General features: G+C 38.8%; 1 protein-coding gene and 1 long non-coding RNA gene across 11 annotated transcripts in view; one reads left to right on the forward strand and one right to left on the reverse strand.

Annotated features, from left to right (window-relative positions):
- LOC1278701 (N-terminal kinase-like protein) overlaps positions 1-19,185 on the reverse strand; it is a 140,883-nt gene extending 121,698 nt beyond the window's left edge. For 3 of the 10 annotated variants that reach the window (XR_009765213.1, XR_009765212.1, XM_061647828.1), the window contains exons 1-11: positions 18,273-19,036; positions 15,804-16,118; positions 15,486-15,721; positions 15,344-15,422; positions 10,742-10,963; positions 10,462-10,617; positions 10,121-10,385; positions 9,875-10,039; positions 3,731-3,876; positions 3,516-3,650; positions 2,974-3,454 (exon numbers count right to left, since the gene is read on the reverse strand). Coding sequence is in view for 7 of the 10 variants with exons in the window: in XM_061647828.1 (XP_061503812.1) it covers positions 2,974-3,454; positions 3,516-3,650; positions 3,731-3,876; positions 9,875-10,039; positions 10,121-10,385; positions 10,462-10,617; positions 10,742-10,963; positions 15,344-15,422; positions 15,486-15,721; positions 15,804-16,118; positions 18,273-18,650 (2,578 nt within the window). In the remaining 3 variants the exon portion in view is untranslated. Of the gene's footprint in view, positions 1-2,973; positions 3,455-3,515; positions 3,651-3,730; positions 3,877-9,874; positions 10,040-10,120; positions 10,386-10,461; positions 10,618-10,741; positions 10,964-15,343; positions 15,423-15,485; positions 15,722-15,803; positions 16,119-18,272 lie in introns of all 10 variants that reach the window. The other 7 variants (XM_061647799.1, XM_061647808.1, XM_061647816.1 and 4 more) reach the window with 7 other exon arrangements.
- Positions 5,677-6,272, forward strand: LOC133391770 (uncharacterized). The gene is made up of 3 exons (XR_009765237.1): positions 5,677-5,835; positions 5,930-5,996; positions 6,067-6,272. It is a non-coding gene; the product is annotated as an uncharacterized LOC133391770 (long non-coding RNA).
- Positions 19,186-20,027: the final 842 nt, after the last annotated feature.

Raw genomic sequence — 20,027 nt, forward strand, 5'->3', positions numbered from 1 at the left:
TCCAGCAGTTCAACAGCGCATGGAATTGGAGCCTACTTGGAGGAGTATTGGTCTCAACAATCTCCACGTTATCCCTGGCGATATTCGTTTTCACGTTCTACAAACGATCGATACGGACCATCGCAGACGTTCTACCGAAAATAGCGGACGCATGAGGACACGCTCTTCTTCACCCCCCCCCGAGGAGTTACGTAGACCGAATAGCTGAGTCCACGTAATAAGAAGCCAACACGTGGACACGCGCACCGAGCAACGACCGCATCACCGGAACACGCGCGCATAGCAACATGACGCGCATAGCAACGGGAACCGGCACGTGGACACGCGCATACCGGATATGCAGAGTCAGCAGCTATAGGGTAGAATCGAAGGCTAGGTGCATTGTAGAATTTAAGAAATAAGTTAGTTGTAATTTGGATCAGCTCAGTGTAAGAAGCGCTTGCGCTTAAGCAATAAAGTTTTTTTTTTTATGAAACGTGAAGCCTTGCACTTATAATTATATATATATATATATATATATATATATATATATATATATATATATATATATATATATATATATATATATATATATATATATATATATATATATATATATATATATATATCCGTCCGATATATCGTATATATATATATATGGTTGAGCGGCTGTGTGTGTGTATGCCGACGGAATACGACGCCGGTAAGATGAAATGTTTTACTTTTTCACTTTTACTTTACTTTTTCATGAAATCACAATGAATTGTAAAAATAATGCAGATTTAATGATATTGATCTTTGTTACAGTTTCTACAACAATCACTACAGCCGGCTGTGATCGTGATCGGCACATTCTCAACTGGACCAACACACCGGTCGTTGTGTATCTTCAAGCAAACCAACGTTGCCATACACCACAAAATAGCATGGAAAGGAAAGTATTATAAAAGAATGTCATATTTCAAAGCATTCGAATCTTTCATTGTTATTTTTCCACTGCAAACAGGACATTGGATCACCGCATCGACAAGTGGTTTTTATGTGCAAGTGTTGTTAAGAAGTGTGTTGTACGGTGTATTATGTGTTTTACTTTATTTGTATCGCTTTGCAAGTGGTACAATTAGTGCGTTTAATCGTTGTGCTACTGCTAACGAAAAAACGACCCGAGCATTAGAAGCGGCATCAATACATGTGCCTGACGCAGAGACAACAACGCCGTCGGCATCCGTTGATACCATCCAAAGTGATGGTTGAAATCGTATATAAACGTGTAAAACCATATATTGGGGCATGTAAGTATTGAATAATAGTTAAATAAAATACATTTTATCGTTGTACTGGACAATGTGCATCGAAATTTTAAAAAAGTGTGTGTGTTTTTGTTTACATCCGAATACAGAACCCACAGCGTTATACTGTGGTTCGAGCACTCGCTAAGTAACGCTTGAGCTTTCATTGAGCTTACATAGAATGTTACACGCTACCTGCTCACTAAGGACTGCTATCGAGCAGTGTTATGAGCAGGTAGCGAGCAGTAACGCCTCCATACAAAAATCGCGAAACGTAACGCTCCAATGCTATTTGGGACGTTCTGTGGATAGTTGCTGAGAGAACAGTCACAAAGAAGGAGAGTGAAAAAAGCTAAATCGAAAACGATCAGTGCAGCGCCCAGAGTGATAATTTATAAACAACTAAACCAACATAAGCATTACAAAGAGGATTTCTTTAGCATCATTGGCGGATTAACACGAGTGGAGGCCCAAAGGGGTCACACGAATGTAGGCCTTTCTGAAATGTCTAGAGTTCGGGGCCCCACGCGGCCGCTGAATTGCGTAGTATTTAATCCGCCCTGTCTAGCATCCTCAACACTACAATCAAGTATTTTAATTTTAAACCAGTAAAATACAATACAACAATAACTAAAATCAAAAACAATGTCGACTTGAATCATCCGTCAATGGTAACTTGAACCCACGTTTGAAACATTGTTGACAGTGTTGAATTAGGATTTTACGGATTAGGAACATAAAAAGTTGTCTATATTGAGCAGGCTAGAGAGAACTGTACAGGAATGTACAATACACGCAAGGAACAGAAGAAGGAAAGAGAAGGAAACATATAAATAGAAATATAAGGCCGCGGGGCCACGAGGCTTTCTCAAGCTGAGAAAACATTCTCAAGCACTCATTTAAGTTTCTCAAGCACTCGAAACTTATTCTCAGACGTGAGCTCGTGGCCGTCTTCAATTTTTCTCACTCTGAGAAACTGATAAAGCCACTCAAGCTTTATTTGAAGCTTTAAATAGAAATTTAGTTGTTAATCGTAATTTTTTTTAAACTTTTTCAATTATAAATATTGAATACATTTTCCAACGTGATTACCGAAAAACAAATAACACAATTGCTCATATTTCAGTCAGCCGATCGCTGCATCGTCAACTTTCTCAAAGATTCTCAAACCGATTTTGTGCCGATACGACAAACGTTGAGAACGCAGGTTTCTCAAAAGCACTCGTGAGTGCTTAAGAAAATGAGCGTTGGGAAACCCCATGGCCCCGCGGCCTAAAACAAGCTGAACAAAACAGAAACAGAAACAAACACAATTTTAATTGAAAAAAGGCGTTCAAAAGCATATTTTGTATTTAAAGCTCCAAATAAAACTTGAGTGGCTTTATCAGTTTCTCAGAGTGAGAAAAATTGACGACAGCCACGAGCTCGCGTCTGAGAACAAGTTTTGAGTGCTTGAGAATGTTTTCTCAGCTTGAGAAAGCCCCGTGGCTCCGCGGTCTTTCATGCCTAAATGTATGAACCCAAATTACTTTCGATGATATACAAAATGTTGCCATGCACCCACACATGGCTTAAACAAAATTACCGTGAAATGGATGATTTTTGTATCGAATTTCATCAAATGTCATCGATTTTGGCTTCACACTTAACGGTGCGTAGCTATTTGGCGGAATTTTTGGCGCATTGTTACATCTTAATATCATACCTGCACTTGATTCGTTCAGCGTTTCAAATTCACCGTCACCCCATCCAGCTCCCGTGTCGTCTATGTTATTCCAATCAGAGAGTTGATTGCTATTACTACTACTGATGTTGATCAGGTTGTTCATATTCTTGAGCGCAATCATCTTGCTAGGACTGTTGATATGATTCCCTTGGTTGTTGATGCTGTTATTATTACTGTTATTTGCATTAGTACTGTTGCATGTACTTCTGCTGTTGCTGTTGGTGGTAACTGCTTTTACTGTGTTTTCCGTCAATGAAGAACTTATCGTATTCGTCGTACTATTGTTACTGCTACTACCACCACCGGCTCGTCCCATATTGTACGAACTGTCAGTATGACTATTGTTGATTGATAATACCAAATCTGTTAAGATAGCGGTCGGGTTATTCGTAGTAAATTCATCCTTTGGCTGCACCTGATTAAGCTCATCTTCATCTTTTTCATTTAGTTCAGTTTCATTCTGCGTAGAGAAATATATTCAATTAGTGTTACAGCATACACAAAGTCACTATCTTCTATACCGGATCTTCCTCTAGACTTCCCCAATCTTCGTTGTCCCAACCATCGCGCACATCACTAACACTGCCGATCATGTTGAGATTCGAGTTTGGTTGATTCGATGTTCCAGTCATTGGACTACTTGGATCCTGAGACGTCTAAGAAGAAAAAAATAGCACGGTTGTCGCGGCATTATCATTCTAATTCTAATGTGTGCAACAAAACACCATTAACTTACGTCCATATCACCCCAGTTTTCCTGATCCCAATTGTCCGGACCATAGTCGCTTACCGATGCAGATGTATCAGCGCTCTCGTGTTCTAGCGAAGTCATGGAGGTAACGCTACTAGTTGTGGTCGAAATACTGCTGCTAGAAGGTTGTTCTGTAACACAATTACATGAAACCATGAAAACATACATGAAAACATGATTGATACAGACATATGATTGCTTCATTGAAAACATACGGATAAAAAAAGCCGTTATACCTAAGATCAAATAAATGGCGGATGGAGCAAATGTAAACATGCTGATTCATTACTTTTTTATTTATTATAGTTATATTTTTGTTGAACATATATTAAACGTAAATATTGAAATTCATGGCTATCATTTAGCATGCAACATTTGAGAAAATGTATGCTTGAATCGCTTGATACAGGCAGACTTAAAGGGCAATTAAATGATAGTTGAGAATAAGTATCAAAAACGCATATTTGGTATTAACGTCATTATTTGGTAAACGCGTATTTGATATCTCGATTTGTCGCTTGTTTGCTATTTCTAGAAATGAACAAATCTTTATCGGTTGGTTTTGCGCGGAGTGTTCTCTCCACGGAGAAAAACGTAACATCGTATGCAGCTGTGAGATCCAAGTTGATTAAAGAATTGGGAAAAATAATGCGGTCAAGTGATGTGCATAGGCGGCTTATGGCACGAGTAAAACGTCCGTAAGAGGCAATGTTAGAATACGTGTACGAAATGCAGCTCGTGACACGGAAATCGATGATGGTAGCGTTATCGAGTGCATCGTGGATGATGTGTCTTACGATGCAAAGGTGCGTGCGTCACTTTACCGAATACGCAGTATAGTCGAGTTAAAAGAAGAACTTTTGCTGATGGAAAGAGCGGAGAAAAAAAGTGTGGTAAAGAAGAACAGTGTGCAGCGAGAGCCAAGGTTAGAAAGAGGTGTGCGCAAGTGTTACAGTTGCGGCAAGCAGGGACACCGAGCTCAAGATTGTTCCACGAAAAGTCGACTTTTTGTCCCGAATACAAACGAACGTACTCCGGTTAAGTGTTTTAGGTGTGGTGGCGAGGGGCATTTCGGCAGAAATTATGACAAAAACAGCTATTGCGTGATGGGTGGTCAAGCTTGTGTAAAAAGTACCGAATGAACAACGAATGGGCAAACGAATAAACCGGTAATCTCGCCTCACTTTGATAGCGCGTTAACACTTTGACCGCCGGCCTGACGTCTCAGTTTTTGAGTGAGCACGTAGCGCATGGTAAGAGAGCGATGGGAGCGACAGGTTCTCGTGCGATTCCCAACCGGCATTATCGCGCGATTTTTATGTGTATCTATCATTTTTCTCATTATGTACACACAGTACACACTGTCGTCCCCCTGGACGTTGACCGGTGGCAGCGCAACTGCCACGGCAAGTCCAGGGGTCGGCACGCACGGCTGCCCACAACACATTCAGAAAAATTTTCATTCTGCCTCGCTCTTCTGGGTGTTGGTCTGTATTTGCTTGCGACTTGGCTGTGTCACATCAACGATTCGCATGTTTCATTTAGCTCATCCCTTTCCATCGTTGGAGAGAAACTCTTGCGTCTCGCTTTTCTGGGACTTGTCCAATTTCGCTTGCTACACCAATCGTTCACGCAAGCGTTCTCCTCTCGTCCGCTCTTTGTATCATTGTACAGGTACTCCCCGATATACGCTATCAATGCGGACCGGAGGCAATAGCGTATCTCGAATGTTAGCGTAAGTCGATTTTCGAGGATTTCAGTCAAATTATAGCTAATTTTCGTATAATTTTGCATGCAGTGGTAGGTTTAGGCCACTAAATTAGTTATTTGATCTGATTTTAACTGAATATTACAATTTTATACCTTTGAAATGGTTTTTAATATTCAACCACAAGAGAATTTATTTTGCATTTGACATTCGATGTCTCAAATTAGTACAATTTACTCAAAGAACCGTAAAATTTAGAAATCGCGTATATCGAGTATGGCGTATATCGGGGAATACCTGAAATCAAGTTTGCAAGTGGTAGGACGCGTCGATGCGTGCTCGTTTTTTCTCTCGTGGAACCAGTACGGAAAAAAACTATTTGGTAAGTACAGCTTTTAATAAAGGATTATATCAATCTGTATCAAACTGAATGGTATTAATAATTGGTGATATCAAATCAATTTCGTTTTCTATAGAAAATCGTAACACACGCACGAACGAAAGTGAGCACGGACCACGATAGAAACAATATTCAATTGGTTGGTAAGTATTGTACTTGGTGTTAAATTGAACAGCTGTTGGGAACATAGTTAATATTTCCCTCTATCCCTAGGAGTGTCGAAAACAACAGAACAGGAGAGGAAAGAAATCAGGAACGACCATTCAACGCGATAGCGCCGGAGAGGCGGCAGGAAGGTAGGGACGATCATCCAGCACGCTAGCGCAGCACCTGGGAGCAGCGAGGGGGAGGCAAGCAGGAAGAATTTTTAACGCGTGCACACCATTCGACGAAGACAACGCTGGATGAAAGGAAGAACGAGGAGAGAAGGCAGGCAAGACGTACAGAAACCAAATGTATGATACACGCTGTCGCACGGTTGCAAAAACCTTCTCTATAGTTCTGCTATCGAGAATGATTTGACCGCGCTATAGAAAACACTTTTTCAATACAAAAAAAAACCGCTTGCAACGTGACAATGTCGGTTGGGATGTTCGATACCGCTCGATACAAAGCTAAGCGGTGAGCAAAACCGTCAAGCGATTTCATATGACGCGGCGCTTAAAATGTTTAGAACAATCAGTTGGCAAAACGTTAAAGCCAGTGGCAGTGCGGAAATTATTACGAGTGATGAGATTAACACAGTGTGTGGAAACGAGACAAAAGAACCAATTTGGTTGGGAAAGAAGTATCTGAAGCCGTTGATGAGTCCAGCAAAAGAGGTTAGGAAAGGACCTTAGGCCTTTTTTGTCGATTTTCGGGAATCAAATAGGGAAAGTGAAAAAGAAAGACGAGACATGCTTGGACCTTAGGCCTTTTTTGTCGATTTTCGGGAATCAAAGTGAAAAAGAAAGACGAGACATCCAAGATTGCAACAATCGAGAAGTGATTATTGTGTCAAGTGAACTAACGGCGCAGGTTCGTACGAAACAAAAACAGGAAGAAATGGTGAAAACTGTTGGTGTAGTTTCTGTGGGTAGACCTTGTGGATTGAACAGACTGAAAGGAGAACCTTTAAACATGTGTATCAAACGGAGACATTGGTGAATTCTCGCAGCTTGCTGAAGCAGATCAGCAAGGAGAAGAAAGAGTTGAAACGACAGAAGGGTTGTTTGGAATTAATAGGGAGGAGGAATACGGCTTTACACCCAGGATGTCAGGACCATTTGGGGTCAATGGACGATGCTACAAAACGATATAGGTTCTTTTCCACCAGAATGACGGAATCGGGAAAAGACATGCCAAAGAGTGAGACAAGGTTCGATATATATATTTATATATCGAGCGGATTACGATATACATTCAGGATACGATATATATATATTTATATATTTAAATATATAAATTATATTATATTTATATTTATATATTTTATATATATATATATTTAAATCATCAGAAATGATGTAATCAAAGTTATCATTCATTACACTAATCAGTGTGGGAATAACAAAAAGCATAGGAGTTATCGAACAATTATAAAACATCAACTTCAGGAAACAATTGGAAATCTGGTACTCTACTAGAAAAGGTCCCTCGAACAAAATGCAGTGGAACCCCACACAACAAGTTTGATCTGTGACAGTGCCTTACTCATTATGCGGGATAATTAATGTTTATATGTATAAATTTATTGGAGTCGCTTAAAACATGGAAAATGTCATAAATATTTGGACGTTCAACTGCTAGATAAAAAAGATAATTTGTGCTGAAGAATATTTACTTCAAACAATTGTTGAATTATAATTAAACTGGCTTCTTTTTCTAGTATTCAAACAAATCTAGCAGGAAATGTCTAGCAACACAACGTCAATTTTTTTGTAATATTTTCCATTTTTTAATCGACTACTATAAATTTATACCAGCACATTTTGATATTGGAAGCAATTCTTTTCTTTTCATACAAATACAAAAAACACTTAAACGTCAAAACATTAAACATTCAGAATCTCGTGAAGAGAATTTCATCGCAAATGTGCATTATTGTGTGCCGTTTTGCACAAATTCGCAATGTTCACAAATGTGCCGTTTTGCCCATCACTAATGTATGCTGTCCAAATCTAACGAAACCCTCTTAACCGCGTTCGAGAGGAAAATGCTCCGAAGCATACTCTGCCCCGTATGTGTGGAAGGACAATGGATGAGCCGTTATAATGACGATCTATACGAGATTACGCCGACTTAACTGTCGTGCAGCGTATCAAGCTCGCCAGGCGCCGTTGGGCTGACCATGCTGTACGCAGGCCGTCCACAAAGACAAAGGAGGCGTGGTAGGCCCAAATTGAGGTGACAAGATGGCGTGAAGACGTCCGCCATTAAGGCCAGGATAACCGATTGGCAGACGAAGGCGCGATATCGTGAGCGGTTTCGGACACTCCTGAGGCAGTCCAAGACCGCAAAGCGGTTGTAGCGCCGGATTTGTAAATAAGTAAGATATGTTCGTTCAAGTCAACACCAATGAAAATAATCAATCCATAGAAATGTCACTCCAGTTGGTGAATATTGTTCGCTAACTAAAGTTTGTTCATCTCGCAGTTAGCGGTCACCTACTGTTATGGAAAAAGTCTCCCGCATAAAGGTCGCTTTAGACTTTGCGTGGAAGTGAACGTGAAATTTTGGTTATTTTGCTATATTTCAATAAATTTGTATTAGAATTTGGCTCATCGTACACCAAAAGAAAGGATATTCAATTCCCGAACTATCTGGACTATAAAAAATATTAAATTTAATAAATGCATGCATTTTTTGTGATTCCCCGCTGACCATTATTTTTTCGCCGATAGCAAAGCAGAGAATCATATGGAAATGCGTGTGAACGTGAATTTTTTTCTCTATATTTCATAGAACATTAATCGGAATATTACTCATCGTACACCAAATGGAAACAAAGGGAATTAAATTCCCCAACTATTGAGACTAAAAAACAAGTTCAAAAATGAATTAAATTCTTTTCCTTATCATTCCCCGCTGGCCATTATTTTTCACCGTGAACAATTATGAACAAAATTCTGAATGGAGCGTAATGCATGTCATATTGTTGAAACGGTTCAAATTTACCACGATTACACTCGATATGCGAGAATCCACTGTGTTCGAATTCGAGAAATGTACTGCCAACAACACCAAAACACGCAAAATCGTAATATTTTGAATTTTGAAGAATTGAGTTTAATACCTATGTTTGTCAGTGGCGTATTTAACGGTAAGAAAAGTAAGCAATTGCGGGGGGCCCCGTCAATGAGGGGCTCCGGAATCTTTAGTACATAATCCATAACAGTTGATAGAATATGGCATTGTATTAGCAAGGAGGACCCCGTGGGTTTTGGACGTTGGGGCCAAAAATTTAGCCAGTTTCGTGGTACAGTCGTCAACTTGTATGACTTAACAACATGTCCGTGATGAGTTCAAACCCCAAATGGACCGTGCCGCCATGCGTAGGACTTACAATCCTGCTATGGAGGGTAATCCATAAGTCATTGAAAGCCAACCCCACAAGAGGTACAGACAGGCCAAAAGAACGAAGAAGAAGAAAGTCAAAAATAAGTCAATAGCTGGTATCATCGAAACCATTCGTAGCGGGAACGTAGGCGCTCACATGAAACTTAAGGAATGGCAACACATTTCTTGTGCCCGGTCCTACAACGCCGCGGTAAAGAGCTACGCAGCAGCCATCTAGTACGTTAGGAAAATGAGTGTCGGGACGTACGCCGCCGCTACGAACGGATTCAATAATACCAGCCAATAACTACTTATCACTTCAACAACAAATTTACAAAAAACGAAAATAATTTTAAAGCCAAATCTAAGACATCATAAGCGAAAATAGAGATTAAAAAAGCGAGTAAGACGACGTAGATTGTAGAAGCGGATTGATTGTTGCCTGAATAAGGTAAAGTACATAAATCAAAAGGTTGCTACATACCCAAAGAAGCAGGCTTACTCAAGGTTTTACCCGTAAGTGGTGGCTTCGGTCGGGCAGTATCACTTTGACTGCGGTAGAATTTGGCAGTAACTGCTGTCACTGCCCACCCAGCCCATGTTGCAGCAGCATTACCGAGCGACGGAGTCGCTGTATGAACATCAGCCTCTGTAATGTGAGGTTGAGAATTGAAAAGCAGCAAGAATAGCAGTGCAAGAACAATCAAACATTCAGCAACACATTACTCACCCATGCTCTCGCGTAGACTGGGGTCTTCTGATACTTTTTCCAGCTTGCCCAAAAATCCACGGAGTGTTTTGAAGGCAGGATCGCGGACCGATTTCTCAGGGTCTGTTGTAAGTGGGCAAAGTGCTGGTAGTATACGTATAGCAACTTCATTCAACAAAAAGTACTGCTGAGTAGCTGCGAGAGCTAATATTCCTGCTACTCGCGACGGTGGAAATGGATCACGCATAGCTCGAATAAAGGCAGACACAAGTACACGTTGCCGCACCTTTGAAAAATTATGAAAAATTCCGAAACAATTTACAAATACCAACATTATCCAGTATTAGTTGATTTCCTCTTACTTGTGGATGTAGATGGGGTGCGATTTTACCAAGACAAACAGTGGTGTTTGTTCGAATACCGCCCTGGTCGTCTCGCGACTGAAGTCGAGCAAAATGACGCAACACTTCTACATTCAGGTTGTTATAACTAAGTTTAGGCGCTAAATGGATGATTGACTATGGAAAAATGTAATAAATAAAATAGGACCAAATTAACTATCAATTGTAATTTTTTATTCAGTAGGGACGGCTTTGCCGTATTGCTTAATCAATTGTAATTTAATAATAAGATAAACCTTACCTTCACGGTTTGTTCCCTGATAGTCGGATTAGTATCTAGAAAACCATGTGCAATTTGAGGAAAGATTTGATCATTCACTACATTTGGTTGCAAGTGCGAAATAAACAAATCGAGTTGCTGTAGCAAACGTGAGCGCGTTACACGATCAGTTGAAGCAAATAACTTGACTACACATGGCACTATTCGCTTCTGATATTCGCCTTCGTCTAAAAGCCGACCCAACTGAAAAAAAAGTTAAAAATGTCTTATAAATCAAATTGAACGGCAATTTTGTACTGTATTTGCTTGTATGTACATCGTGATGCAACGCAACGTTGATTAACGCCAGATTTGCCGCATAGTTGATAGCTCAGGGTATAATTTTTTGTTCCTTTTACCCCATACACCCTCTTCTTCCCCTTACTTTTCCTTTGTAATGTTTTCGAAAGATTGTTACGGTCGCCATGTAATGTGATGAGCGTACATACGGTACAACTGTACATCGATCAACGAGTACCGTCGCGGTAGATCAGTGTTTCGCTGACATGTATCGAGGTAGAATAATACTTTGTTCGAAGCGGACTTCTCACCTCTTGATCGTTCAGGCGATCATAAAAACCCTGAAGGGGTTTCCTTTAATGGAAACTTTGAAATTTAGAAGCCTTACCTTTAAGTTTACCTTACATAACTAAACTCTTGAAATAAGTTGGAAGGCGAAGTTTTTGTGCAGCGTAACGTAACTATCTTGACAGTCCGAACAAATCTGACCTGCCACGGTCGGATTTTTTTTTAAATTTATACTCTATAAGTTTTGTACATTTGGTTTTGAAATGTGTTTTGTGCACATTGTATCGGAGCGAGGTTTCTGTCATTATGTGCCTATGCTGCAATTTTAGCGATAAGTTGCTATGCGTTCTCTGTTTGTCTACTTTGCTGCAGTAACGCTTAAATTTCTTATATTGCGCGTTTTGGTTGTTTTCGATAAATGTGTCGCAATGGTTTTTTTTTCTAAGGACGGTATGGTCTGGGTATCTTGCTATGGTGTGGATTGATTTGCTGATGTAATATAATGAATGTGTTGCAATAGTGTGATTTGGCTTTCTGGAGTGTGTTACAATGTGTCTATAGGTGATAGTGTGGTTTATAATAAGTTCTGTTTAGCAGATATGCTACACCTTTATCGGTTTCAAGATATAATGATGTTCATATTTTGTTAAAAATGATGCTCTGGACCGAATTTGCTCAAATTTGGATAGAAGATGCCTTATGGTGCTACGTACACTGAGAAAATTTTTCCTATATTCCATAGTAATGCATTTCGAGTGCATTTTTGCATTTTTAGCAATTAAGGCTATTTAAACATTTCAAGTTGCTTAATAAAATTGATAAAATATTTTAGTTTGTAAAATATGCAATAATGCATACGTATAAATTTATTTAATATCATTACCATTTCATTACATTATCAAACCATCATAAATTGAGTGTTTCCAGTACACTAATGTACATAAAGATTAAACGTGTAAAAATCATCAGCGTTTTCAAGCATCATACCGCAATCTTGGAATTGGCTAAGACAGATTCGGGAAGGAGTCCCGCGGTCTTGATATACAGTGTGAAACCCTGTATTGTTAATTCCCAAAATGACTGTTCATTATTGCACAGACTATTCTTCATGAGTGCGCTCCCTGTTCAGTAAGGCCGATGCCTTATATTATTCGATAATATGTACGATCCAGATTGATCCAGACTGTTCCGGACTAATCCGGTTATGATACGGAGTTGGATTCATATTTTGCACACCAGAGTGGGAGTAGATCCCTGACTCCATTCCGGGTTACCCATCACTATTCCATGCAAGCGAGAAACTATTTTATGTTTTTAGGCTATCCTACAATACCGTCTCCATTGAAACATTAGTCCTAAGACTTTGGTTCGGAGCAGTTGGTGCGAAGCCGGTTCCGGAGTTGTTAGTCTGCTACGCTCCGCTGGAATTTATCATTATGCCCAGGTCTAGGAAACTGTAGTTTTGTTGCAAAAGAAACAAATCTATATGTTTGTTTGTTGAAGAAAACTTTTTAGGGCGCGTTTACTTACAAAAACGGATACAACAAAATTACAACTGACTGTATTTTAGCGTGTATAAGGTCCAAAATGACCAAAAACAGATGAAGGAGGTCGTTATACACGTGTAGTATTTTTTTAAATCCTGAAACGTTATTTACAAAGACATTCCTTATTTCGGCAATATATTTAGATAGTCTAGTGTGTATCCACAAAGATACATAATATCGGAAAAGGCGAAGGATATGCACAAGAAAAATAAAAAAAAATGCAAACTGAAGAAACAATAAAAAGGAACCATATAATCCTAAAAAACTCAAAAACTAAAACAAATTAAAACATACCGGTTAAAACATCAAAGTTAATAACAAAACTTTTTTGTTCTATAAAATGCCTAACAAAAAAACAAGTTACATAAATTATCCAATTTAAATTTTTTTATGGAGTGTAACGTACTAAAAAGATCGAACTTTCACGTATACAGTATGTCCGAAGAGGCGAATATGCAGCGCTCAGCGTGTTAACGAGCGAACCAGCTGCAGAGAGGTAGCTATATCTTCATCATGATCTACAAGTGAACAATGAAATCGTTAAATCTGCATCCACACGATAAGCGCCAAAGAGCCCAGCTGAATAAATTTACAATTCACACCTCGAAAGCATATATCTCCAAACAATTGGACATATTGCTATCAAATATGATATTCGTCTACACACGACTTAATAGGATGATCGTTATGGATGGTCGAAACAAAAGCTGTGAGTCGGATTGGATCAGGTGGTGCAACCGGTCATACTTTCTAGTTTTGGTATACAGGTGTCCCCCGAGATACGACTATATTTGGGACCGAAAAAATGTCCCAAATCAAGGCGTAAGTCGAAAAAGTCGTATGTCGAATATCTATGAATGTTAAGTTTATAACCGAAGTTGAAGAGTTGGAATTTATGATATCATGTATTTTATTTAAAATAATGTTTGATAATGAAATAATTAAATTTTAAAAACCGTACACAATACAGATATTCAAGATAGGGTAGTTGTGGAATCTTTGGAAATGTGTGTATAACGGTTATCAGCCCAGATATTCAAAAAATACATCATTATCTTGTCAATGACAACTTTTAACTGTCAAAATCAAAATCGTCGTATCTGCGAATCGTCGTAACTCGAGGGGGTCGTAACTCGGGGGACGCCTGTATATATAATCATGTATGTGTAAGATCAAAAAAGTATGCCCACTATCTGGGGAGAACAGAATGATGATCCGAAAAATGATTCTTGTCCACTTGCTCACTTGGCCATTCGATCATTCGCCTCTATTTCTCTCAGCAAAGTGGTGAACCGGATCTTTCAAAAAATAATCCTTGTTTGACTGAATGTCCGGTTCCGTGGTAATCTCCTCAACACGCAAGACTCAATTACATGCCCGTCCTGGTGTAGCATGTCTGCTGTACAACTTTGTATAATCATAGAACCTCTGGAAACTATCACATTTTACAGTTCAAATAGTTAAAACTATGACAAATCCGGTAAAACAGCAGAGTAGTCAAATCCCATTTGAAACATAACTGATAAATGCAGCAAATGGGAACATAGAACCTAACAGTAACTTATAGTATGGAATCATTTTCGTTGGTCTAAATACACATGCACTTTTGGAACGGCCCAGTACTTCATCGGTAAGCGTAGGGCAATAAAAAGTGTCAGCGTAGGTCCGTACAGCGCGAGAAGATCAAATAGGAAACAGACTGCATGATGTAACATGCAATTGCGTAGCGATAATTGATTCCTGTAGGATAACACCCCAAGACGCAAAGGTCACAACATCTTAGCGTAACGCGAAAGATTTCAAGACAAATACAAATAGCATATACGCATATATCATATACGAATGCATCACACCTACACATCGACACAAAATATACGTACACAACCAACACACACAAATAATTCTAAGATATAAACCAGGGGTTTTGTGAAATAAAGATAAATTGGTATAGACAGTAAATGAAGTTGCACGTTTCTTTATTCATGAGCTGGGAGTATCCCCCTATCCAAGGTAAGGCTTCTTAGCTCGAACGATTCCAGTAAGAGAAATTTCTTACAAATTTCCAATATCGCCTGGACGATCACAAGTATAAAGTGAGAACATAAAGCAATATGAACCCGAGTTTATCAACTACAGTCTTTCCCCGAGTTACGCGAATAATGCGTTCCGGAGACATTCGCGTAACTCGGATTTTCGCGCTAGTCGAATATCACGTTTTATAGCCAAAATATACTTGATTAATAATGATTTTTGATTGGATGCAATAGGTGTATATGGGTTATTTCTGTTTTTTTTTTTGTGATTTAACACTTTAAAAAACGCAAATTATTTTTCATTTAACAATTGATAGAGAAAATTGTACAGATTTGACATCTAAACTGTCAAAAATTTAAAATTTGCGTAGCTCGAATTCGCGTTACTCGAGTGTCGCATAACTCGGGGAAAGACTGCAGTGAAATAATAAAACGAAAGAAGACTGTACTTAATCTGCCATAGTTCGACACATTACCTTAAACATTGGAGCTAAAACAGCAGAACCAGCATCACCGTACTCGTAGGCTGTTATAAGTTGCGGAAGAATTTTGTACCTATGAAAAAAATGAGGAGCTTAATTTTGGTAATGCTAGGAGCGAAAATATGAAAACACTCACCTACAAACATTGTCAGGAAAATTATCTATTTGCGCAGTGAGGGAGCTAAAAAATCGCATCTTCTCAATCTTATCTTTGATTTGAATTTCTTCCAGAAAAAGTAAGGAATCAACTAAGTCATTTTTGAAGAATCCGCCAGGTTTGCGACATTTGGTGATAACATCAGCGGGATTTGGTCGATTAGCAGGTGTGGCACCAACAAGTTCACAATATAATGGAGCTAACGATTTTGGGATCTACAGAGAGGTAAAATACCACAAAGATAAAAATCATAACTATTGGTATAGTAGAAAATGTGCATGAGATTAGTTACATTACCCTTTCGATATTTTTAAGGTGTCCTCGTGTTTTCAAAGGTTCATTGAAGGATTCCCACACCAGACAACCGAGACCCCACATGTCACTCGAACATTTTGTAGCCGTTTTTATTTTGCTAGCGTCATTCTTTTCCGGTGGATCATAAATTTCCAAAGAAGGTGGTATTTTTATCGGTGGGACAACAGGTAATTCAGCCGAGGATACGTACTCCAGTCCACCCAATTTCCATTCGCCTGATGTATTGATAAATACCGACCATATCGATACATTGTTGTGTCTCAGGTTGCCATCATTATTTAGAAATGATAATGCACGCTGAAATCAGTAAATAGATATAAAGAATTGGTACGTTCACTCATGTTCAAGAAGAATGAACATTTTATATTATAAATAAATTTATATTGTATATGCCCGAACAGAATACTTTGGATTTAAACCGAAATACCCCGGAGTTTTATAATAAATAATGTCAAATATTTGAATTAATTTTTATAGTCATTAAAATTAAGAATTCATTAGACCAGTGATGTCAAACTCGTTTTGGGTCGCGGGCCGGATTTGAGTAAAAAATATTCATTCATTTGGATGTTTTAAGCTATTCGCCCAGTTTTTGTTTTCTCCATCACCCACTACGCCACATGGCGTTTTCGATCGGAGAAAATTATAAAAATCTATTCTTTGACCTAGAATCGTATCTACACTTTTTCGAAGCCTTGTATAAACCTATTTACGACAAATACTCCACCATCTTTAATTGTGTACAAATTACAAATATGGAAATACAATTTAATAACGTAAAGCAGTTAACATTTACTCATATTATACTTTAGTGGTGGTTTCCCTAACTCAGACATTTTATCGTTCTCATGCAATGTTCCAGATACATGCCAACTTTGAGGCAACCTGGACGATTCTTTTGACCTCGTATATCACCTCAACATATCGACACACGAAAAACAAATGCCGCAATGCCTATAAATAATAACTATAACTCATCATTTTATTACCATATCGTCAAATAATGGCTAGATGTGTGGCTATTTCTTTTTTAAGGAAAAGAGATTTTCAACTTTCAATCGGCCTCATACAATTCACACCTTTTTGAAGGGCTTGAATTTTCGATATTTTTAAAGATATCGGCCAGAATTTTGTAGAAGCCTAGCTAAAGGGTACCCTCATCAATGAAATGAAGAAAATGGTATTCCGATACATGGTTTCCGAGTTTTTTTTTTTCCTAAAACCTCAAAGTCAGAAAATAGGTGAAAATATGGGAAAATATAAGTCCGGCTTTTGAGAACCGTCAGCAAACAAGAACTAAAGCATATGCTACATCCCAAGAGCCACAAATCCACTAAACGACCACTAAACGGCTTCTAAACGACTCAAGTTCTCTACCTAAACGGAATATAGAAAGACTTCGTTTAGCAGACGGCAAACGACTCATGCATTCTAAAAATAGCGAAAAAGCTGGTGGCGCTCTCTGTTGGTGGGATACCCCAACCAGTGGAGCTTCATCGCTTGGAGGAGAGCTTTCTCATTTCCTCTGTACTGTTGTATGGTTTCGCATTAAAGTTATGCATCGCTGGAACTAGAACGGCGATACGCTTGTTTATATACTAAACTCCAACAGAAACCACCAGCACTGAAGCAAGTGAGATTTGAGTAATGGTCGTTGGTGTTGATACCCACGTATCTGACCACACGACCATTCATATAGATTTTTGCTCAGAAAGTTAGAGGGCTATATAAGTCATGATAAGATGAAACTTGTCGAAACACATTGCAAGAAAAGGATAGCAACATAATGATGAGTTGTAATACGCCATCTATTGATCAAACCAATGAAGCTGTGGAGCTTTCATTTTTTTTTCTATGGATATTCAATTTTCCAGTCGTTTAAGCTTAATCTGTGGCGCTTGGGATGCCATCTTCGCGGATATCTTCCATAAAACAGCCACTGAATGAATAACTCACATCACACTTCGTTAATCGAACTATTGATACTGAATGTCGAAATCTTCTTCCTCAGTGGATAAAAAATAGTTCCTCAATTTTTCTGTCTCGTAATCTACAATTTACTTCAGTTTCATTCATATAACTGTCAAAGTTCTGCGCGGGCCGTATTGAAAAGCTTTGCGGACCACATGTGACCCTCGGGCAGTATGTTTGACATCTCTGCATTGGACTATTACACCTTGATAATTAAGTTTTATTATTATTCAGGAAAAGCGGCTCGGTTTTACTGCTATCATACAGGGCAGATGCAAAGGAAACAAATTTTGAAACAACATCAACCAATAGTTTGAGACTGATTTGACTTATTTATCAACTTTATATGTCTTGCTCATTCACCTTTAAAGCTACTCGTTATCCATTCATATATTTCATTAATGAAGAGCAAACAAACAACAATATAGATTCGATGTTAAAAAATTAGAAGGGATTCTTGCTTACAAAATAATACTTTACCGTGATTTGAAATATACCCCAGGCCAAATACAAATCGCGCTGAGGTCCTTGAGCAGCTAGATTGCCGATATGTGTTCCTAGAGGCTCGACCGGTTCGGTTGCCACGTATAAGACTTTGTCGGATTCCAGACTGTCCAGAAATTGCAATATGCTGGGATGGCGGAGCGTTTTGAGCCGCTTAAGTGCGGCCCTAGCTAGTTCCAGCTTAATATCTGAACCATTTTTGATATCGTAGGTAAAGACCGACACCTCATCGTTTGAACCTTTTCGTTTGCCACGGAACAGACTCCAGATACTCTTGGTGTTGAACTGTTGCACTGGATCACCAATTTCATAAGGGAAGTCTTTAGACGAATCGCGTGAGAAAAAAGACCACATTACGTTCACACACACTAAAATGCACACAACTGAATGAACTTCACAGAATCGCTAAACGGTATTTCTATTAGCTGTTCTGGATGAAACGATACAGGTCTAAGATGACAAACTATATTATTGAAGATCTTACACTAGATTGAATAATATTTAAAGCAATTTGGCCACTGCATTGCTGAAGAGAATACATCTAAAGTAAATCCCAGTACTAAAATGGATAACATAGATTATCCGAACTGAGTTCATTAAAGTAGTGTTAGGTGCTTTCACGTTTTACCCTTTTATATTACGATAATGGAGAACTCCACAGCATTAGAAAAAAGTCAATATACGAAACAGATTGTGTCGCACATCAGGAATTGACAAGAGAATAAAAGTATAATATGCTTGCGATTTGACATTTACCTCATTTAGTTTTATGTTTACAATTCAAGAAAGATCCTAATGCGCTTTTACATCCCACGAGAATACAAACTGAGACAGTTGTCGCAAGTGACGGCATCTCGTGCAAGGTCAAGGTGTATGGATATTAGGAGGTGAAGTGCTTCAGAGCAAATTGACATTTCACGACTTGACATAACAATACTGGGGGCTCCGGTATTAAAATCGGGGAGGGCTGGAGGGGGGTATAGAAAATTGTATGCGATTTGACATAACAATACTCAATGATGGCGCCCGGAAAACGCGCTAACAATTCACCTCCTTAATAAAGACACCTTGTGCAAGGTGTTATAAATGACAAGGTGAAGTTGTTCAGAGCAAAATGACATTTCTCGACTTGACATTTCTCTTCTGTGGGTCCGGTATAAAAATCGGGGAGGGCTAGTGCGGGGTAATGAAATTTGTATGCAGAGAGTGACAGATGTCCCCCACAATGTCGCCCAGCCAAAGCGATAAAAATCAACCTTCTAAATACATTATCCTTGATCTCGTGTGATAAAAAGTAGACCAGTTTGTAGAAGAGCTAAATAAATGCAAAACTCAAAAAAATTAATACATTTTAACTTATTTTTTACGGTTTTAAACAAAATTACAGGCAAGTTGACTAAGTGCAATGAGCTACTGTGATTAACAAAGAGTGAAATTTTGCATCAAAAACGAGCGAAATTGAGCTACTTTTTGTCGGGCGAGACCTAGGTCCCTGAAAGATAGAAGGTAAAATAATGAGGATATGAAGGCCTCGATACACGATCCGACACTTGAGGCAAAAACTCAAAAATCTGGAAACTTTACGTCAAAAAGTTTTCGGGTCGTGTACAAGGATAATGAATTTAGAAGATTGATTTGTATCGCTTTTGCTGAGCGAGATTGTGGGAGACATCTGCCACTCTGCATACAAATTTAATTAACCCGCACCCGCCATCACTGTTTTTTTATACA

Source organism: Anopheles gambiae, chromosome X (genome assembly GCF_943734735.2).
Source record: "Anopheles gambiae chromosome X, idAnoGambNW_F1_1, whole genome shotgun sequence".
In the NCBI taxonomy this organism is placed as follows: domain Eukaryota; kingdom Metazoa; phylum Arthropoda; class Insecta; order Diptera; family Culicidae; genus Anopheles; species Anopheles gambiae.